This window comes from Gorilla gorilla, chromosome 2, assembly GCF_029281585.2.
Source record: "Gorilla gorilla gorilla isolate KB3781 chromosome 2, NHGRI_mGorGor1-v2.1_pri, whole genome shotgun sequence".
Classification (NCBI taxonomy): Eukaryota; Metazoa; Chordata; class Mammalia; order Primates; family Hominidae; genus Gorilla; species Gorilla gorilla.
In genome coordinates this window covers 24,293,693-24,316,362 of record NC_086017.1, presented here as the reverse complement: position 1 = coordinate 24,316,362, position 22,670 = coordinate 24,293,693, and the positions used below count along the sequence as shown (strand labels likewise).

The 22,670-nt window shown below is 49.6% G+C and overlaps 2 protein-coding genes across 8 annotated transcripts in view; one reads left to right on the top strand and one right to left on the bottom strand.

Moving 5' to 3' along the window:
• Positions 1-12,495, top strand: part of GRIP2 (glutamate receptor interacting protein 2) — a 111,958-nt gene extending 99,463 nt beyond the window's left edge. For all 5 annotated transcript variants that reach the window (XM_063703649.1, XM_055381070.2, XM_055381069.2 and 2 more), the window contains 4 exons: positions 2-107; positions 7,105-7,248; positions 8,673-8,819; positions 9,832-12,495. In XM_063703649.1, coding sequence (XP_063559719.1) covers positions 2-107; positions 7,105-7,248; positions 8,673-8,819; positions 9,832-9,993 — 559 coding nt within the window. In that variant the 3' untranslated portion in view covers positions 9,994-12,495. The remainder of the gene's footprint in view (position 1; positions 108-7,104; positions 7,249-8,672; positions 8,820-9,831) is intronic.
• A 1,809-nt stretch (positions 12,496-14,304) lies between these two features.
• The window catches only part of SLC6A6 (solute carrier family 6 member 6), an 87,843-nt gene continuing 79,477 nt past the window's right edge, over positions 14,305-22,670 (bottom strand). For all 3 annotated transcript variants that reach the window (XM_031009224.3, XM_055381073.2, XM_019024308.4), the window contains 2 exons: positions 21,856-22,026; positions 14,305-18,829 (listed from right to left, as the gene is read on the bottom strand). In XM_031009224.3, the coding sequence (XP_030865084.1) occupies positions 18,689-18,829; positions 21,856-22,026 (312 nt within the window). In that variant the 3' untranslated portion in view covers positions 14,305-18,688. The remainder of the gene's footprint in view (positions 18,830-21,855; positions 22,027-22,670) is intronic.

Sequence of the window (22,670 nt, the reverse complement as noted above, 5' to 3'; positions counted from 1 at the left end):
GCCCAGCCCCTGGCCCTGCCCGAGAGGAGGGCTTCTGGCGCGTGTTTGGAGAAGCTCTCGAAGACCTGGAGTCATGTGGTCAGTCAGAGCTGCTGAGGGAACTGGAGGTATGGCTGCCTGCCCTGCAGGCCTGCATGGGGCACCCTAGGCTGTTCACTCTGGTGTGTGTGCAATGGGAGGAAGGCATGTTGATGGCATCATGCTCATGTGTAATGTGTACGTATGCACTCACCTGGGCACCCTGTGGGAAAAGGTGTCTTCACATATGTACAGACTGTGCATGGATTCATGTGCAAGTGTGATTGAGAGCACTGTGGTACTACACATTATCTGTGTGGACATGGAATATGTGTGACATCATCATGTGTACATTGGGAGCATATGTGTATGCATGCATGTGAACATGCTCATGCATGCACATTTGCAGAGTGTATTTCAGAACACGTGTGTCCGATTGTGCACATGTAGGTGCACGGGGCAGTTTTGGTATTTTTGTATGTATGTGTGATCATGAATGTGGTTGTGGGCATGCCCTGTAGAAGCATGAGTGTTGACATCAGTGATGACACAGGAGATAAGGGGCTGTGGGAAACCAGAGGTGAATGTGGCTTTGTGTAAGTTCAGTATTGCTCAGTGAATAGAACAAACTGCGCAGGAGGATCCAGAGAGGATCTCGCTAAGTCACATCCCAAGCTTCCACTCTGAGAGCAATTTTATTTTATTTAAATCTCTATTTTATCTGTGCTTTTGCCCCCTTTTTATTTCTAATATTGTTGATTGGGGTCATTTTTTTCTCTCCATTAGTCTTGCCAATTACTAGGTTGCTCAAAGAACAAGTTTTTGACTTTATTATTTTCTATTTTATTCATTTGTTTGTTTAGCTTTGATAGTCTCTTCCTTCTACTTTATTTATGCTTAAGTCATGATCCTTTTCATGGTTTCTTAGTGCCTTAATTTTCAGTCTTTCTTGTTTTTGAATAATGTATCTTTTAAAGCTATGAATTTACCTGTAAGCATTGCTTTGGCTGCATCCCAGATTTTGCAAATGCACTTTCCACCTTAAATTAAATTCTGTTTTGTCTCATAATAATATTGTTTCATTAGATTTATTTTAGTGATTATTTGCCTGTCTTTTTTTCCAATTTGGTTATTTTCTCTCTCTCTCTTTTTTTTTTTTTCTTTTTTGAGACAGAGTCTCACTCTGTCACCCAGGCTGGAGTACAGTGGTGCCATCTCGGCTCACTGCAGCCTCCACCTCTTGGGTTCAAGTGATTCTCATGCCTCAGCCTCCCGAGTAACTGGGATTAAAGGTATGTGCCACCATGCCCAGCTAATTTTTTCTATTTTTAATAGAGATGGGTTTTCACTGTGTTGGCCAGACTGGTCTCGAACTTCTGGCCTCAAGTGATCCACCTGCCTCAGCTTCCCAAAGTGCTGGGATTACAGGGCTGAGCCACTGTGCCTGGCCAATTTGCTTGTTTTCAAATTTACTGTATTGTTGTTTCAAATGTGTCTCTGTTGTATACTATACATAGTGGGTTCTCTTTTTATTAAAGATGAATTTAGTCTATTTATATTTGTTGTGACTACTAATGTAATTAAACTTTTCAATCAGAGGTACACCTGAAAAAATATATAATTAAACTTAATTCTAGTATATAATTTATACTTCCTATTTATCCCATTTTCTTTATACTTCTTCTGATCGTCCATCTTTCCTTTTTTCTATTGATCTGTTTTTCATTACTGCTCACTTTCTCCACAATCTCCAATTTGGAGATTTTAAATTTTATTTGTATTCTTGTAGCAATTATCTTTAATTCATTTGTTTTACTTTCAACATTCAGTTTTTACATTGAAATCTTTTATTATTACCTAAGTGATATGTGTGTATGGTGCAAAATTGGATAAGCAAAGTAGAATCAAAATAAGTAATAAAAAATAAGTAAATCAAAAAATAAGTAAAAGTAAAACTTAAGGACACAACATTCCCGCCACCCATAGATCACCACTGTTACTGCTTTAATCAGTTTATGTGTATTTTTAAGATAATGAAATCATGATGTATATACTGCTTTGTAGACTGCTTTTTTAGCTAGTTATTTCATTTTTCCATTTCAATATATTTTAATCTTTCCTAATACCAAGACCATATTCAGATTTCCTCAGTTGGACCCAAATTGTCCTTTACAACTGGTTTGTCCAAACCAATGTCTAATCCATGCTTGGAGCTTGGTTATTATGTCTCTTAAGTCTCTCTTAATTTTAGTCCAGTGCCTTTTAAATGATACTAATGTAAACTTCCTGTTTATCAAGATAAAATTCATATATAAAATTTATAATTTTAACCAGTTTAAAGTGTACAGTTTAGTGGCTTTTGTTATATTCACAATGTTGTGCAATCATCAGCACTATCTAATTCCAGAGCATTTCTAACACCCCAAAATGAAAACTTGTATCTTCCAATTCCTCCCACTTCCCATCCCCTGGCAATTGCTATCTACTCTGTCTCTATGGATTAGCCTATTCTGGATATTTCATAAAAGTGGAGTGTGTATTTGACTTTTTGTGTCTGGCTTTTTTCACTTAGCTTCATGTTGTGGCATGTGTCAGTACTTCATCTCTTTTTATGGCTAAATAATTATTAGGATAGATCACTGAAGGGAAGGCCATGGCCTTACCTTACATTTTCAATATATTTTCTGAACTTGGTTTTTCTAACAAGTGTAAGCAATACCTTTGTCCTCCTCTTGAATAAGATAGGCACTATAGAATTCTTTCACTTCTCTCCAAACTACCTCCTCTCATATCCCAACTTTCTTATAAATTGCTCAAAATTCATGAACGTGGGGTTTTATCAGAATATTTGACCAATTTCTGTTATCACCTTTGCTTCTTGCATACCCCTTTTTTTCTGAGCTCATCCTTTAAGATAGTCTTTCACCGAGGGCCTTTAGGTGGTAAACTGCTTTAGGCTCTGTGTTCTGAAAATGTCTTTATTTATTTTTTTCTAATCAATTTAGAAGTTTATAAATGTCTTTATTTCACCCCTGCTCTTAAATGATAGTTTAGTTGACTATGAAATTAAACATTTACTCAGGGCTTTGAAGATATTATCCTGTTGTCTTCTGGCAATGATCGTTGCTGCTGTTAGGTTCATTGTTGTTCCTTTGAAAGTCCTGTGTCTTTTCTTTCCAGGAGATTTGAGGATTTCTTTCTCTGTGATGGCTGGCTCTCTTGCTCCGATGTGTCTCAGTAAGAGTTTATTTGTCTTACTATAGACTCAGTCTGCTTTTTCAGTCCGAGGACTCGTGTTTGCCTTCTATGCTGGAAAATTCCTAGTCATGGTGTTTACAATATTGCCTCCTTCTTATTGTCTCCTTCTGTTAAGGTATGTTGGACACTTGTCCTCCATGCATTCTACCCTCCGTGTCTCTTAACTTTTCTTTCATATTTTCTCTGCACTGTGTACTAGCTGCTTTCCTTAACCTGTCTTCCAATTCACTAGTTCTCTCCTTGGCTGTATTTATTCTACTGTGTAACCCATTTCTTAGATACTGTGTTTCAACTTCTACATCTTTTATTACTACAATTTTGTTTTGTTTTGTTTTAATCTTCATAGTCTTTTTTTTAATGGCTTTTGCTTTTTATTTTCTTATTTTTCTACACATCTTAAACCAAGCTTATCCAACCTGTGGCCCACGGGCCGCATGTAGCCCAGGATAGCTTTGAATTTTACATAAATTCATAAACTTTCTTAAAACATTATGAGATTTTTGTTTGTGATTTTTTTTCTCATCAGCTATTGTTAATGTTAGTGTATTTTATGTGTGGCCCAAGACAATTATCCCACATGGCCCAGGGAAACCAATAGTTTGGACACCCCTGTAAACAGACTTATTTCAAGTTTATTTTTCTTTTTCCTTTTTTTCGAGATGGAGTTTCACTCTGTTTGTTGCTCAGGCTGGAGTGCAGTCAGTGGCATGATCTTGGCTTGGCTCACTTGGCTCACTACAACCTTCACCTCCTGGGTTCAAGCAATTCTCCTGCCTCTGCCACCCGAGTAGCTGGGGACTACAGGCATGCGCCACCACGCTTGGTCAATTTTTTTTTTTTTTTTAGTAGAGACAGGGTTTCACCATGTTGCCCAGGTTGGTCTTGAACTCCTGATCTCAGGCGATCCGCCCGCCTTGGCCTCCCAAAGTTCTGGGATTACAGGTGTGAGCCACCATGCCGGTTCTCAAGTTTCTTTTGATTTCACTATTATTTTTAGTTCCCTGGGTATGGATTCGCCGACTTGTTTTGTCTGTGGGCAGGTGGGCTTTTTCATCTCATCACTGCACTGCTTCCAGCTGTGGTCCATTCCCAGGCAACCGCCTTGCTGCGCTCTGCGTTGTCGATGCATCAGTGAGATCGCTCCTCACTTTGTCTTGGCTGTGGCCTTTGAACTTCACCAGCTCCAGACTGGTTTTGACAGTAATTCCTCAGCTCAGTGTTTCTGCACTATTGTGGAAGGCAGATTCTGGCCCCACCTTCATGCGGAGGTCACGCTAAGGGTTCTAGTTTGTCACAAGTGATCCTCCCCCTCCCCGTCTGTTTAAGTCCTGGTGGTTCCTTTCTTGTACCCCTGTGGGCAGACATTTTCCAGTCTCTATCCAGCAATGAGACGGCACTCGCTTTCTGGAATGGTACCCAGTTTCCTGCTTTGAGACAGCACTGTCTTTTCCCTGAACAGTACCCCAGCTCCAAACGCGTATGTCTCGTCATTACCTTCCATGGGCCACTAACTTCCATAAGCCAGACAGTTCCACTCCTGCTCATGCCTGTCTCTGAATTTTTCCTTCTTGCCTTGAAAGTGTTTATTTAACAAATTGAAATCTATCATCTCTACGTGTTTGAAGGGAGGTGTGAACTTCCTGTATCAGCTCAGTCTGCATTTTAACTGGAAGTCCTTGAATTCTACAATTTTAGGGGTCCAAGACCCTGTGATGCCTGGACTCCCTGATTCTGTGTTTTAATAACTCTTATTATCCCAAAATGAGGAGTCTTGGATCTTTCCTTTTGGATGCTGGCTCCCAGGCAGGTGAAGATCACTTCTAAGGTGTGAAAAAGGTGCTTCTCTGCCTCCTCATTCAATATCCTCCCTCAGTTTCCTATCTTCCCCCCCACTCCAACCCAACAGTTTGGCCCTAAAACAGTTTTTATTTTTTAGTGATAGGATCTTGCTCTGTTGCCCAGGCTGGAGTGCAGTGGCATGGTCTCAGCTCACTGCAACCTTCACCTCCCAGGCTCAGCTGATCCTCCCACCTCAGCCTCCCTAGTAGCTGGGACCACAGACATGCATCACCACACCTGGCTAATAATTGTATTTTTTGTAGAGAGGTTGTCTGGCTATGTTTGCCCAGGTTGGTCTTGAACTCCTAGACTCAAACAGTCCTCCTGCCTCCGTCTCCCAAAGTGCTGGGATTGCAAGCATAAACCACCACAACCAATGTAAAACATTTTAATCATAATCTACTTTCCCTTAGGGGATCCCTAAAAGACCAACCCCCCGCACCCCAAATGGTCAGATAGAACTATGCACTAATAGTGGGAATTCAGATACTGTGATGCGTAGAAGGAGAGATGTTTCTAGGCTGGGGAGACAATTGTGTGCCTGTGAGATTGCACGATGTTAGAGTAAGAAGTCCATCCTCCCCTCCCAGCAGCTCCAGCACCCCCACCTCCATCTCTGGATTTCCCAGCCTGAGTGTGAAGCCGTTTCCCTCAGGGCCACACACTCCTGACTGGCAGCTTAGAGCTCGGCATTTCCAACTGCTCAGCCCTCCCTTCCTGAGCCCGTTCTCACTCCTTCTCTCCTTCCCCACTGGCACCATCCTTGTCCAGAACACCACTGTCTTTTCTCGCTACATGACCCCTAACAGATCTCCCTCCCAGCCTCCACTCCCGCTCCTGCAGCCCAGTCGTCATGTGGCAGTCGGAAGATGCTTCTAGATCCACACGTTGGTTATGTCACCTTCTCTGCCTGGCTTCAGTCCTTCAGGGGCTCCCTGCTGCTCCTGGGATGAAGTTCACATTTCTTACTGTGGTCTAGAGGGCGCCGCAGGACTGGCCCCCAGCCACCACCAGCCGCCGAGTTTGCTTCCAGATCCCCCCACCACAGGGCTTTGCACGTGCTGTTTCCTCTGCCAGGGACTCTTCCCTGGGCCTCTTCGTCCTTGTCCTTTCAATTTCAGCTCTGGATGCTTCCCCACCCCTCACAGGACGAGGGCCACCTGTCCCAGGCTCTCACTTCCCGAGTGCCTCACCTCTGTAACACTTACTGCAGTGCATAATTTTATCTTATTTATGTTGGCGATTAGCAATGTAGTAGAGTGGTTAAGAGTCCTGACTTTGGGGCTGGGCTTGGTGGCTCACGCCTGTAATCCCAGCACTTTGGGAAGCCGAGGTGGGTGGATCATGTGAGGTCAGGAGTTCGAGACCAGCCTGATCAACACGGAGAAACCTCGTCTGTACTAAAAAAGAAAATATAAAATTAGCTGGGCATGGTGGCACATGCCTGCAATTCCAGCTATTCGGGAGGATGAGGCAGGAGAATCACTTGAACCTGTGAGGCGGAGGTTGCGGTAAGCCAAGATTGTGCCATTGCATTCCAGCCTGGGCAACAAGAGCAAAACTTTGTCTCAAAAAAAAAAAAAAAAAAAGAGTCTTGACTTTGGAACTAGACTCTGGGTTCAAATCTTTTTTATATCTCTAAGGAGACAAACAGTTTCCTCATCTGTAAAGTGGAAAAAAGTGGTATTTACTTGCATCATTGTACTGTAGAGAATAAAAGGAGTTATAGGTGTAAAGTGCTAAGAACTGACTTAACCCTGGGTCGGCACGAATGACTACGTGCCAGTGATTATTGTTCTCATTGTTAGTGTGACTGGTTCATGACTTCCCACTCCACCGCTGTTGGACCCAGCCCCAGTGGGCAGGGACCATGTCTGTCCTGTTCACCATTGTCCCCTTTGTGGCTGGCACATAGTAGGTGTCAGTGGATGCTGACTGCCTGATGGGGCAAGCCAACAAGCATCTGAAAGAAAGGCCGTGTTCCTGCAGGCATCCATCATGACGGGCACCGTGCAGAGGGTGGCCCTCGAGGGCAGGCCTGGCCACCGGCCTTGGCAGAGGGACCGGGAGGTACGAGCCTCTCCTGCAGAAATGGAGGAGCTGTTGCTGCCTACACCCTTGGAGATGCACAAGGTAGGCACAGGGGGTGAGCACAGGAGACCTGGACCTGTGTTCTGGTGCCATGAGCACCGTCCTGGGACTCCAGAGGGGCCCTGCCCCTCTCAGGGCTTTATTCTCCTCCACCACAAAACTGGGTTGAGTTTTCCAAAATGCTCATCATTTGGGTGACATGCACACTCACACACATGCACACCTGTGATTCACACTGGGCTATTATTAATATTTTTCTTTAAGTAGATGTGCTTTTTTTCCCCACTTTAAGTTATTTTATCTATGTATTTATTTTTTTGAGACAGGGTCTCGCTCTGCTGCCCAGGATGGAGTGCAGTTGCTCGATCATGGCTCAATGCGGCCCTGACCTCCTGGGTTCAAGCGATTCTCCCACCTCAGCTCCACAGGAAGCTGGGACCACAGGCATGCACCACTACACCTGGCTAATTTTTGTATTTTTTTAGAGACAGGGTTTCAACAGGTTGCCCAGGCTGGTCTCAAACTCCTGGGTTCAAATGATCTGCCCACCTCAGCCTCTCAAAGTGCTGAGATTACATGTGTGAGCCACTGCGCCTGGCCTTAAGTTATTTTATATCTCATACACACATATTTACACATAACATATAAACCCTTCTACGTGTGTGTGTGACGTCTATGTATCTCACACCTTTACATCCCTACCTTCAATGAGAAGCCAGTGTCTTGTGCCATCTATAGGTCATTATATAAAAAGATACGAGCTGGTCGCGGTGGCTCATGCCTGTAATCCCAGCTCTTTGGGAGGCTGAGGCGGGTGGATCACGAGGTCAAGAGATCGAAACTATCCTGGCTAACATGGTGAAACCCTGTCTCTACTAAAAATACAAAAATTAGCTGGGCATGGTGGCACGCGTCTGTAGTCCCAGCTATTCGGGAGGCTGAGGCAGAAGAATCGCTTGAACCCAGTAGGCGGAGGTTGCAGTGAGCTGAGATCACGCCATTGCACTCCAGCCTGGGCGACAGAGCAAGACTCCATCTCAAAAACAAAAACGAAAATGAAAACAGCAACAACAAAAAAGATACGGAGGAGGACAACCCCTAGCCAATGGCCCTCAGAAGCTCTGAGCAGCTCTTTGGTAAATGGGAATGAGTGAGGGTCAGGGGAGGTAACAGTGCCCTGGCCAGGCCTCCTCCCTGATAGAGCCAGAGGACAGAGAAAGGGCTGAAAGGAAGTCACTCCTAAGGGCTCCGTTGTACTTGAGTGTTGTGGCCTGGAGCATCTGCTGAGGGAGGTTGGCAGGGAGCGGGGGTGGCTGAAGGCCCAGGGGCAGGAGGCTAGGGTGCTGCAGCCTGGGGGGTGTGGCTGGCCAGAGGCGCTGAATGCCAGACCAAAGGACCTGGGCTACTGTGAGAGGCTGGGGGCAAAGGTCAGAGTTCCAGGAACCTCCTCCTCCTTCTGCTTCCAGGTGACCCTGCACAAGGACCCCATGCGGCATGACTTTGGTTTCAGCGTCTCAGATGGCCTCCTGGAAAAAGGTGTCTACGTCCACACTGTGCGCCCTGATGGGCCAGCCCACCGTGGAGGCCTCCGGCCCTTCGACAGGGTCCTGCAGGTAATGCTGGGGCAGGGGCTCCATAGTGGGGGTGGCATTGTTTCCTAGCCTGAGGGTGGGGAAAGAGCCTGCATCTATCGCCTGTGAAGAGGGCAGGACAATGCAAGTCTGAGTCAGGTTAGCCAAAGTTGCATTGCGGGCCCCAGCACCCTGAGCCTCAGAGGCTGAGCACACACAGACCTTTTTTCTTACACCCCAAGCCCATTGTGGGCTGGTGGGGGCCTTCCTGTCCCGGGGCTGATGGAGCATCCGCCCATCTTGGAATTGACCCTCTGAGACACGTGGCCTCCTCAGACTCCACAGCAGAGGAAACAGACTGGAAAGTCACACGTGGATTTTTTCCGCCTTCACCCAGAAGCAACACTCATCACCTTGCTTCACAGCCGATGGACCAAACCCCTCATGTGACCTTCCTAACTGTGAAGGAGCCTGGGAAGCGTGGGACATCGTGTACTGGGCACTCCGTGCTGCCCCTTCTCATGCCCTGGCTATTTTTGCTCCCTCAGTGTGTTTTTTGCCATATTTATATGAAATTTACTCAATTCATGTTTTCTCTAAATTGATGGCACTTTTTCAATTTACATTGACTTTGAAAGGAAACTTTTTGTCTCCATTAGGAGTGAAAATCTTGCACCCCTTGCTTTGAAATAGAAAGTGGGTGTAAAATGCAAATAAAATAGAAAGAAGACAATGTCACATCACACAGTTGTAGGCAGGAGGCTCTCTGAGTGTGTGGTCTGCTCTTTCATGTGAGAAAGGGAGAAAAGCAAGAGTTAGAGGGGCATGAAAGGTATACCTGCCCCTTCCTAGGACTTTCTCTTTGATGAAACCTAACAGAAGGACTGAGAGAGAGTTAGAGGAACAATGTTCCTCTGTGTGTGGTGCTGGAGATGTCAGGGCTTCCGTCAAGGCTGGGGCAGGGCCCATCTTTAGGACATCACATGCCTCTTGCTCCCTTCAGCGCAGCAGGGCTGACACCTCGGTTCTGTTCCCTTGCTTGTGCCCCATGCAGGTCAACCACGTCCGTACACGGGACTTCGACTGCTGCCTGGCGGTGCCACTCCTGGCCGAGGCGGGTGATGTCTTGGAGCTGGTCATCAGCCGCAACCCGCACACAGCACACAGCAGCCGGGCCCCCCGAGCGCCAGGCCCCAGCAGTCCCCGGATGCTCTGAAGTCAGCATGTGGGCCGAACTCCTAAGGGGCCACCCAGGCAGATCCTGGCTCCCAGACATGTAGCTGGGCTGGAGAAGCGGCCACCCACTCATTCATCTGTTGGTCTGGCAGACTCTGAGCCTGGGATGATGCTTGGTCTCTGTTCCCCAGGTCTGTGGTGACTGGGTGCCAGGCAGGGAGGTCCTGCCCTAGTTGGAGTGACAGCTGGGGTCTCTCGCCAAGTTGGGTCTCCAAGATGCCCAGAGGAGCCTCCCTTAAGAAGGGTTGCCACAGCCTGCTCAGCCGAGAGGAGAGAGGCCTGGGGGCTGTCCCAGGTCTCTGTGGGGCCTCCTTGGAGAGGTCGAAGATGTAGGGAGCACTTCCTCCCAGCAAAACCATGGAGCTGGAATGAGCTGCAAGGAGGAGTGAGTTCTCGGTCACAGGAGGTGAGCAGGCAGGAGCTGGATACCCCAGCGCAGTCATGCATTGGGGCATGAGGCATTCCCATGATGCGTGCACATGCGCTTGGGGGTTGGCTTCCTGATGGGGAGCCACTTCATCTAGAGACTCGGCCACCAGGAAGGATGCTGCTTCGGATGGGAGCCCAGCTCCTTCGCTTCTCCAGGATGGGGGTTTGGGGCTTGCTAGTCCTGAGATTCTGAGATTCCCAGAATCTGGTCCCCACTTATGAGACTCCTAAGTTGGGACGTCTGGGATCCCAGGAAGTGCTGGCCCTTTGATTCTGAAAGTGGGTGATTCTTTCATTTCAGCGTCTCAGTTTGAAGCTTCTGGGACTTGAGACTGTGGTTCTGGGCCCATTGGGCAGACTCTATGGGCCTTGGGCTCTCAGCCCTCCTGCTTCTTCTGTAGGCCGTGTGGCCACTGACCCATCTGCATGCCCGCTCAGCCCAAGCCCCTCCATGTGGGAGGGGTCATTTTGGGGCAAAAGACCCTGGAGCTTCCATTCGCCTGCCATCCAGTGAAGATTGAAAAGCGATGGACGCAGGACCTGTGAGGCGGTAGCGCTCCTCTTTACAGCCAGATCAGTGGAGGAAGAGGAGAAAGAGGGAGGGAGATGGGAGAGAAATGGGCCAGAGAAAAAGATGGGACACTCTTGCCCAGTGGAGGGTGTCCAAAGTGCTTATTCAAAGAAGTCTATTCCCACTTGAAATCTGGAAGCACCAGCATCCCTTAAAATCATTGTCCTCAGTGTCCACAAATCAGAGACCCTCTTCATTTTGAGAAGGGTGTGGGCCTCCCCTGGTGGTCTAGGGAGTGGTGCCTGGGATGGAGTGGGCAGGCGGGTGTAGCCAGGGCTGGGGATGTGCTTTGCCTGGCCCAGTTCTCACAGGGGTCTCAGGAAAACGGGGCACCCACTCCCACCTCCATCTATCTCCAACCTGAGGTCCCTGGAGGCCAGAAAAGTGCTCTTCCATTTGAGGGAACAGATGAGGAGTCAAGAGGTCTGTTCTTTTCACCCTGGGTCTGTTACCTGTTTGCTGTGTGACCCTGTCTGGGTTGGACCCCCCAGCCCCTCTGGACGATCACGGGTGGACAGTCTGAGCAGACACAGGCCTCCTGGTCAGGGCCAGAACCATCTCTGCCGACCCACCGAGGCCCCCTTGGGGACCTGCCCACGCTGTCTCCTGGCGGCCTGCCTCCCTTACCCCTCCCCTCCCCTCCACTTCCCCGGGCCCTGCCCCTCGGTGCCCTCCCTGAGGGCCCTGCATGCTTGTGCCTGGGGTGCTCAGCGCCTCTGTTATCTTGGATTCCCGTGTACTCAGCCCAGAGTGAAAGGGCACTGTCTACCTGTCACAGGGCACCAAGTGAAAGCCAAGAGCCCTCACTTTTGGGGGTGAGGGACAGCACAGCAGAGGTGTGGCTTCTGGATGCAAGCAGCCATAGCTGTGTGACCTTGGACAGGTGGCTCAGCCTCTCTGGACCTCTGCTAAGCAACAGGGCTGGACAGGACACACTCTCAGGGCCTCTCAGCTTGGGAAAACTGCATTGACTCCAGGACTCCAGGCGAGGGAAGACGCACCCGACTCTAACTAATACCCCCTCTCCCTCCTCGGGCTGAGGCCTCTGCCATTCTCCCAAACGTATGCAATCAGGCCCGCGGTGGGCCTCCCAGCCACGCCGGCCTCCTCATATGCAATATTTCTTCTGGCTTCTCATGGGGATGGTTCATCCCTGACTTGAAATTTCCTGACACCTTTCCCCAGTGAGCGCCCTGCCTGCCTATGCATTTTGGGAACAGCCCCTGTGACATGTCCCCTTCCACCTGCCCTCTCCCCCAAAGCTGTATTTTTCTCTGGCTGAGATTAGAACACATTCCTTGTAAAGTATTTTTCTACATCGGGTTTTCTTAGGGCTCTCGGGAAGCACAAGGGGCTGTATTGCAAAGGCCGCTTCTGTTCTGTTTGGGGCCCTCGTCTAAGTCTTTGTCCCACCAGGGGTTGCAGTGGCTTGGGGGTAAGTGCCATGGGGATGATTTTTTAAAATAAAATTATTTAAATCCACCTAGAGTAGAAGTTTGCTTTTTAAAAAAATCATGGGTTGGCAAGAGTCAGCTTCTGTATGGGTCTGGTGACATCTCACCTGCTTTTGATGATTCACTAATTCAAAAAGTTTGTCATTTGCTTCCATCATCCAGCCCCTGGGCAACATGAGTCAGACAGATTTAGGTCATGCCTGCACATTCTGGTGGCAGGCAGACAATCAACAAGTAAGCAAAGAAATAATTATTTCAAAAGGCATCAAGTGCAACGAAGAAAACGAGGGAGTAACGGGATAGAGGGACCAGGGTGAGGGGCTTTAGCTCACAATATTAGGAGGGGTTTCTCTCAAGAGGCGACATTTGCAATGAGACGTGAAGACAGGAGCCAGCCTCCATGGAGACCTGGAGGAAGAGTGTCTCAGGCAGCGGGCACAGCTAGTGCAAAGGCCCTGAGATAGGAACGAGTTTGACGGTCTCAAGGAAGAGAAAGAAGGCCTGGGAGGGGAATGGGGCTGGAGACTAGGTTGGAGGTAGCAGGGATCAGTCGTGAAGGCTTGGGTAGGGGGAACGAATTTGATTCTCTGCGCAGCAGAAAGCCAGAGGCAGGCAGTGGTGCCTGCATATGGAGTCTCTTTAGCCCAGGTTGGGAAGGTAGTGGCAGGAGGGCAGCCTCGGGTCTGGCTGCTGCCCTGGAGTGTCCAGAGAGTGTCTAGGGCAGGTGAGCTGCAGGGTCTGGGACCCAGAGGCCAGGGCCAGGCCCCACTGGGGAGGCCACAGTTCTGTGAGCAGAGGAAGAGCTTCTTTCCAGGAAGCGAGTATTCTGTCTTGGGAGTGGTGTAGGCAGGGGAAAGGCCAAGGGAGGCAGCAGCCCTTGCTCTAAGCGCTTTGCAAGAGCTTGCTGGATCCTCCCAATTGCCTTCGGAGGTGGGCTCTATTCTTGTCCCATCATTACAGATGAGGAAACAGGTACAGAGAGGTTGAGTAACTTGCCCAAGGCCACACAGGTAGTAAGGGATGGAACCAGGGCTTGAACACAAGCCACATGGCCAGGACACATAGAGAGAGGGAGGGAGGTAGGCAGAGGCTGTAAGAAAGAGCCAGAAAATGGGGGTAGGGTGGTCTTCTATTCTAACATTGTCTATAAATGAGTTACTGAGAATTTTGTCTGGTTAGTTGGGCAAAGGGCTCAACTGACTCCCGAGTTTGTCCATCCCAAAGGGTGGGGGGCGCTGTTGGCAGGAAGGCTGCCCCAAACATGGACCTGTTCTGACCCCAGAGAGCCCCTAACTGGGTATTAATGAGCGCCTGCACCTGATGGTGGGGGAGTGGGAGAAGGGCAATCAGGTTTGCTCCTCCTCTACCCTTTCCCCCACTCCGCCACCCGCTTTCTGCACTTCTGGCAGGTCAGCCCAAGGCTAAAAAGGAAGCCGCAGCAGGTGAGCACCTAAGGCTAACAGCATCACCTCCAATCATCCTGGTGGCCTTGATGGGGACAATGGTTTATTCCAGATGGGGAAACTGAGGCTCAGGTGACTGCTGCCAGATCTCCCAGCTGTACAGGGCTGGGCATGTAGCAGGTAGAATCAGTAGAGCCAGTAGAGCCAAGAGCTCGTGGGCCCGGGTGCGAATCCAGGTTCTTTCATGGACTTGCTGTGTACCACTGAGTGAGCAAGCTGCTTCCTCTGTGAGCCTCCATGTGGGAACCTCTAACCTGGGAAAATACCTACCTTTGAGAAGCGTCCTGGGATTGGACGAGAAGCCCTTTATAAAATGTAAAGCGTTTGGTAAACGTTGAGGGGGAAATACCTCACCAGAACACAACCCACACATGTTGGATGTTAAAAAGGAAATGTTTATTTTCATGTTATAAGGTGATTACAAACTCCTCTAAAAAAAGCAAAGATGAATTTAAAATATCGATATACATATTTATCTAAAAAGCAAAAGAGAAAAAAACCCCTGCAAAATACAGGGAATCATATCATAAAACATTTATACACAAAAGCTTGTATACTGCAAGACTGAACTACACACCAAGGATCTTGTTCAAATACAAATGTTCCTCCTCAGAAAAGTCTCTTGTTGGTTGATTTTTTTTTATAAAAGTTTAAAATATCTTAAAAATATTTTGAAGTTTTAAAAAAATGTCCTGATGAGCCAGACATATTTCTGGAAGGAGGCAAGACCCACGTTCTCAGCTTTCTCTTGTGCTAAATACAGAGTCACAGTTGCTAGGGATTGGGAGATTAATTGGGTAAAAAAAAAAAAAATGAAGCCAACATCTCAATTTGAAGTCAAATATATAACAGGATGCTCCATCCCTCGGAGAACACGCCAGAACATGTCTGTAGTGACACCCACAAGAGAACAATGAAAAAATGCTTCCTATTACAACAATATATATTCTGAGGGTCAGGGAGAGAAGGAAAGGGGGAGGGCTGCCCCCTGCTTTCTGGACTGCCCACCTCTACAAGTTTGGCTCTCTGGGTTTGTTTTGTTTAGTCTTGTGGTTTTGTACTTCGATTTTTGCACACAGTGGTATTTACCGCGTCTACACAGACAGCCTGGCCTGGGACCACATGGGTCTGAGGGAGGGATGGGACCTCAGGCCACCTTGAAGGATTTTCTCTTGGGTCCTTTCCTGGCTTGTGTCTGAATCTTGGGTGGGGTGGGGTGCGGGGAGCAGTGAGGTGCCTCTGCCTTTAGACTGGCTACCCAGAGCATTTCCCCAGGGAGAGGGGCTGTGCTGGGAGATGCTGGCTGGGTGGGGGACCAGTGTGGCAGTACCCGGGTGATACAAGAGTGCCCTGAAGTGGGCTGGAGGGGCCATGCTGTGCTCGCCCCTTGTGTTTCCCCACTGTCTTTGGGGGTATGCTGGGGATCCAGGGGGCAGTGAAGGAGCTGCACATGGCCCAGGGGTTATGCTGTCCTGGAAGGAGAGCATCCAAGGCCACTTCCTGCTGCCTGGAAACTCCCCGCAGAGCCTCGGGGTCAGTCTGGAGCCAGGGCGACTTCATCTAAATCCTGCCTAAGGATCTGGCACACCTCTGGCTTCTCTGCACCTCAGTTCCCTCTTTCACAAACAGGGGTCTCAATTCCTAGCTCACCAAGGGCTGCTGGGAGGAAGGAGGGCCCTGTGCAGGGCTGGGGTGTGCAGGTGAGGCTGGAGTCACCCAGCTCACGGAGCCACAGCATGGGCCCAATTCTGCGAGGATGGTGGGAGTGTGGCTGCTGCTGCTCCCCTCATCCCTGAACATGGAGGGGAGCGCATTTCCTTTTCCATAAAGGCTTGTCTTTGGTTGTCAGGAAGACCTTGAGGATGTTGCCGGATGCAGCCCTGGTTATACACTCACCATTCCCTGCACCTACCTCGGAGAACCTGCAGCTAGAGCTGTTTCAAGAAAATCCATTCCTGGCTCACAGTGCCTCCCTGGGCCTCAGTTACCTCATTTACAACAAGGGCGTTGGGTTAGGGGACCCTGGAGGCCCTTCTCTCCCTGACCGTCAGGAAATCTCCTCTGCGGCCCTAGCATGGCCCATCTCAACGCAGTGTCTCCCACTTCTTCATCTTAAAAAATTGATTTAAACAACCCCCTCGCTTCCTTTCCAGATCTGGCTGGCTGGGCTATGTGCGGGCATCAGCATTTCTGACCCATCCCAAGCAGAAAGCAGGTGAAGGACTTTGCCCATTCTCTATAGACAGGTGGACCAGAGTCATGAGCGCTCATGGAAAGTTTCGTTTATACGGAGACATGAAGGTTGAGCATTATTACACAGGTACTCGCAGAGCTATGCTCTGCACACAGAGCCAGGGCTGGCTGGGCGAGAGGGCTCTGATTGGAGACAGGTACCTTGGGGAGAGTTGAGGAACGACTTGGGGAAGGTGGCTGGCCTTCCTTCCAGGCGGGGCCTGGGGACTTGGTCTGCATGTGTCTTTGGTCTAGAATTTGGTCTGAGAATCTTATAAGAAGAGGCCTTCCTCAGGCCATGTCCAGAATGTTGCAATTTGCCTACCAACCCAAAATACTGTGGCCTTTCACCCAGGGAGCCCCCGCTGGGGAGATGGAGACTGAAATGACCACAAATGCCCAGGTAGCCACTGCGTGCCAAGTCCCCTCTTCCCCACGTGCCACCTGCCCTCAATCATTGACAGTGGTTAGTTTACTAAAGTTATATAAGACAAAGGAAAACAGGTCACAATGCTACTCCATAAAATCAGGGAAAAAACAGTAAAATCAAATCAGACACAAACGGCAACCATAAATACATAGAAAAACAGGAACAAGATAGAATCGTTGAGAGTTTGGAATAGGACTGGGTGTTGTTTGGCAGAGTAGATAGCTTTGGAAACAGTGAAATATGTATGCCTGCCAAAGATGGGGTTCAGAATTGCCCCTTGGGAGGGGGACACCAAAGGCGTACTCCTCCTCCCAAATTTAAGAAGGGGGTTTCCAGGGTTCCAAGAGCCCCTGCTGTGAAAATTCTGCGGTCTGCACCCCTCGAGGCAGTGACTGCCTTTGTGCGTGGTCATGTTTCGGTTTCATTTAGACTGAGCTTGGAAGTGACTGTTCAAATGGCACAGTTTAGGTCCAAATAGGGGCTGGGTGGGGGTGTGTCTGCCCTGGGGATTTGAAAGGTATAGTACCTTCTCTCCTGGTTCAGAGACAACCTCTGCTCCACATAAGGCCCTTGATCAAGCCAGTTCTGGGGGGCCAGGACCCTGACAATCCCAACCTTCTAGAAAACTCTCCTAGGCCTTCTCTTTTGGCTCCCCAGGTGGTAAATGTCTGTAAACCCAGCTATTGCAGGGGTTTTGAAGTGAAGAGCTTTGTTATATCCTAGGTCAGCACCACGGGCTGCCCTTGTTCTGAACTGGGAGCACTTCCCCCGGTGGAGGATCCAGACTCAAAAGCTGTTCTTGGTGTGCCTTGCTAGGTGCCAGGGCAGCCCAGGGTGGCATCTTTAATGAGGGCTTGGCAGGAGTCTCCCAGGCTGAGAGTGGGGAGTGGGGAGATGAGGAAAGAAAGCACCCCTCCCCAACACCGGGCCCATCTGCATGCCTGGGGCCTATATCCTTTGGTCCACTCACCTCCCCACCACTCCCCTAGTCCCTCAACAGGTATGTCATGCTTCATTCCTGCAGGCAACTTTAAGAGATGCTGAGATGTTGCTTGGGGAATGGCCAGAACCTGCTATGACCCCATTCAAATGCAACAGACTCATCTGAGCCCTGAGACCCCAGCTCCTGCCGGGAGAGCCTCTGCTCCTTCTCTGCCTGGAATGCCCCAGGAAGGACTGTGGCCTCCTGTGCCTTTGCCACCTCTTGCGAGGCTGAGTTGTGAGCCTCATTCCTGCCAGCCTTCTTGGATCTCTAGCAGCTCCCTCTCTGGCCAGTGGTTCTGACGGTCTACTGACTGTCCACTCACCATCTCAAAATTAAAAGTGGGATTTTGCTTCTGGTACAAGTTTCTACTGCTCTTAGAATCAGACTTCTGCTATAGGGCCTCCTCATTCAGCTTCAGCCAGTCTCCTTTATGTGAAGAGAGATGCCAAAGGTTGGTTCATTCCTTTGGCATCTCTCTTCTTCACTAAGCCAAGTTTAATGAGGTATCTCCTCACAGCCCTCCTTTCTTCCCCCTGGGTCTGCCAGCTAATGGGTCCTCTCTCCTGCTATTTCTTCCATCTGAACCAGGATTTGGAAGGTATACCACCTTAAGATGGGTGTAGAGTCCCAGGAAAATTCCATCCTGCGTTTACTGGACAGAACTTTCTGCCAGCTACACAGCACCGAAGAATTGCTTTTGAAAATGAGATCTATTGCTGGCAAGAAGATCAATTCAAGTGGTAAAAGTATACGACAATCTCTAAGTGTATATATACTTATATGTAAAAAAAAATACAAAGAAAAATTTACCAAATTCCCATAAAATACATCTAATTCAGTATGAAAGCTCTGCCTCTCCACGGACATCTTCCCGTGGGTTTTCTTTTTGTACAAAATATCCCCCAAATCAAAACAAAACACACACACACGATACACACACACACACACACGCACGCACACATACCCACAATTACATTTTCTGTGACAATTACCAAAAAAAAAAAAAAAAAAAACTCCTAGTGCAAATATAAAGCTCTGTAAACCTGGTCCTATGAGAATCTAATGTTAGTAAACAGCAGGAAAGCCGCCGGCCCCGTCGACCCGAGAGAGCTCACATCATGGTCTCCACAATGATGTGGGTCGGTTTCACGAGAGCGCCGTTCATGACGGTGCGAGAGTTGTAAGGTGTGGCTCCCTCGCGCTCCACAGCCCAGCGGTTGGGTTCCCTTGGGGTCAGCAGGTACTTGACTCTCTGGAGAAGGATGACAGGAGTGAGGGGGGAAACGTCAGGCGGCCTGGTCTCCCCTTTGCCAGGGCCATCTGCCTCCTCCTGAATTGGCTCATGTGCTGTTTGGTCTTTGGTAAACTCACACCCTCTCTGATCTCCTGTTTTTGTCCTTTTTGGAAATAACGGAATTGAACTAAGGCGCTCCTAAGGTCTCGCTAGGCCCTGACTCAAGGCGGAATTCCTGTTGGCGGTTTCCCTCCTTGGCCAAACCCCTGCTTACGTTCCTACAGGGACGGGGGACTCAACCTTCATGTGCTTTTTCTCTTCTATGGAACTAAAATATGCCTCCCCGTGATTCTCTCCCTCTGATTTCTCTGCCTTGCAAAGCAGCAGTTGAGTTCCTCTCATTTGTATGCCCTGAGTTGGACAACTGTCTTCAGCCTCCATGGCTCCCACCTTCCCCAAGGAGAAACTCCAAACTCCTCAGCCTCCCATAAGCTACACTTCCTGCCTTCTTGCAGAGACAGGTCTTCCCTAGTTTCCTGAAGGCATCCGGTCCTCCCAGCAGGGTTTACATCTTAAGGGCTTGGAGAACCTTGCTCGCATTTGAGCTGCCCTTCCAAGAGATAGGAGCTGCATGGGAATTCTAGATCACTCCTGAGCAGGGTGAGTTTTGTCCTCACAGTTGGTTGAGTGTCCCTCTCCAAGGATACCCAGAAAATCCATGTCAGAACTGGGACTCAACCAGACTCCCACTCCCCAGTCCACCTCTTGCCAACTGTCAGCTCAGAGACTTGAATAGGCCAGCAGTTGAAAGACAAACAAACAAAACAACAAGCCCTCTTTCTAGGCATTTATATTCAACTTAGGTATGTTACAAATTTTTAAAAGCTGCTTATTAAAAGCTACAGTATTTCATTTAAAAACCCAGTTTTCGGTAATCCCAGCACTTTGGGAAGCAGGAGGATCGCTCAAGGTCAGGATTTAAAGGCAGTCTGGGCAACACAGTGAGACCCTAACTCTTAAAAAAAAAAAATTAAAAATTAGCCAGGCATGGTGGTACGTGCCTGTAGTCCAAGTTACTCGGGAGGCTGAGGAAAGAGGATTGCTTGAGCCCAGGAATTTGAGGCTGTGATTGAGCCACTGCACTCCAGCCTGGGCAAAGGAGCAAGACCCTGTCTCTATTTTTTTTGTTTTTAAATCCAGTTTTCCATCTTTTCTTGAAAAGCTGCAAGATCTGGCAACTCCGGGCCCAGGTCCCCTCCTTGTAGCACCTTCTCCAGTTTGCTCCCAGCCCTACCCCCATGACTTCCCTCACCTGAGCCACCTGCCAGCTCTCCCTCCATCACTTTGCCTCTCCACATCCATACAATGGGCTGTACCTGGGAGGGTGGAGGAGAGTCAAACCCCCAGGCAGCCACTTGGGGCTCTGCCTACACAGGAGGCTCAGGCAGAGCTGGAACCATCCTGGGACAGAGATCTGGGTTTGCCAGAACCTGGCTCAGAGAGAAGCTCATGGCTGGGAGGACACCTTGATGACTTGTGCAGGTGGGAGCCCCTGAGGGGCACATAAAGAAAGATAGACAGATGGTGGCTCAACTGCCTTCAGAGGGGCCTTTGGTGAAGTCAGATTGGCACAGGAGGACAGGGTACCAGTGTGGGGTGAAGCCTGCCCTCACCCACTCCCCCACCTCTTTCCCCCATGCCAACCCCACTCCACCCAAACTTCTAAATGTGGGCTGGACCAATATTTTAAAATGAGGCTTTGAAGGACACCAAGTTAGTGACCTGTTGGGTGTCCCCCCGAACCAATGGTATGTAATTGCTTTGGGCACTCACCAATCAGAGCAGAGACCCCTAGACCAATCAGAACCTTTAGAGACCCCTTGCTGTGCCCTAATGAACCCTTTGGCTTCTGGACAGTAAGGACATTCTGGAAATTCTGGTTGGGTTGGCCTGGAGTATTGTGGGGGCACCTGGAGGGCTCGGGACAGTCACTGTTCCCTGTCTGTCCCCAGGCCCAGTATTTCAGTCTGTTAACAGCTCATAGGGCCATTTAGCATTCTGGCTAAAGACTGGTTGGGGTCCTGCCCTCTGTCCTCTGAAAAAATAGAATGGGTCAAAAGCTCCAGGATAACCCCAGGGGCCTCCCCAGTTTCAAGGATTTCCTCCTGCCCTGCCAGCTTCCTCAGTCTCCCCTCCCTCCCCTGCCACCAGCACCACCTCCAGGCCAGTCCCCTGCCCAGGAGGAAACAGGACCCAGCCCAGCAGGGAGCCAGGGCCCCAGGACATCCTGGCTCCAGATTTTTAAAAGAGAATAACAATAAAAAGAGCCCAGAACAAAACAGTGCACTCTTGGAGCCAGCCCAAGCTCAAAAGGTTAAGGGAGATTCTGAGAAAAGAATTTCTTGGAAAGAGTCGGGCCTTTGCCAGGGCCTGGGATCTCCAGGGCTGTTGGAGGAATTTCTGAGAGGAGGCTGAAGGTAGGTGGGGCCAGGGGAGGCCCCAGCAGGCACCGAGGCAGAGGTCTGGCTGCCGCCACAGATCCGGAGAAGACCCCAGCATGGGCTGGGATGATCCTAAATTTGGCTCCTCAATAAGAGAAGGCATCTGGGTAGGGCTCAGGCTTCCTCCCTAGGCTCCTGGCTTTGTCCTACCGCTTCAGGAACATGGCCCCACTGGTCCCAGGATAAAGCCCCAGCTCTTAGCTTGGCATCCAGAGCTACAGTCACCTCTCCAGCCTCACTGCCCACCCCAACCCTGCCAACACCAGGAACACCTTCCCTCTCACATTCTCCATCTGGCAAGTTCCTCCTCACCCCACAGCCCGGCTTCCAATGTCTCCATAAAGCCTTCTCCCATGTGAACTGTACTTGCTTCCCGTCTTCCCACAATGCACTCTCCTGCCCATAAGCTGAACCACTGGATGGGTGAGGGAACTATGGCTCAGAGAGGGCAGGTGACTTGCCTAAGATCACGCAGCAAACTGACAACAATCACCTTTGGCCTCGCGCCTCCCACCCCCCCTGGCCCTGGGCCCAAGCACTTACCACAAGGAACGGCCCCTCAGTCTGGCAGAGGCGGATGACGATGACCAAGGGAACGCAGAGCATGGAGGAAAGGGCCAGGCTCCAGCCCAGCCCAATGGCCCAGTTGGGGTACACGTATGTTTTGTTGTAGGTCAGGGGTACGTACTTGACGAGCGAGAAGATGAAACATCCCTGCGGAGAGACGGGGGCAGTCAGGAAAGGGGTCCTGGGCATCAGGGGATGGGGGCTTCTGGGACTAGGACTGGCCTCAACCCGAAGGAAGGGTCTCTCTCCTTGGGAAAGGACTGGCTCAGAACTCACAACCCTCTCTGCTGCCATAAGGATCCCCCCCGCCCCGGTAAAAACACAGTAAGTCGTTTCCCTGCTCAAAACCCTTCTGTGGCTCCCAGTGCCAGCAGATGCAGCCCAAACTCCTCGGTGCAGCCTGGAGTGTCAGCAGAAGCTGTACCCCTTCCTCCCTCATCTGCCTCAGCTCTCCCTCCGTGTCCACACTCCAGCCACCCTGAAGAATTCCTTCTAGCTCCTCTGTCACTGAACGCTGGGTCTCGGCAGGGGCTGTTTCCTCTGCCTGGCCCTCTTTCCCCCACATCTTCTTCTCATCCTAACTTGGCTCCACTGGGCCTGCCTTACTTGCCCAGGCACCACCCATACCTCTCCTTCCAGAAAGCGAGTGGTTGTAACCATCTCTTGGGCACACGTGTTCTGCCAGACTGTGAGTCTGAGAGTAGGAATGTGTGTGTCTTGTCCTATTTCTTTAACACCCAGTGCAGCTCCAGGTACATATAACAAGTGCACCATAAGTGCTAGCAGCGTAG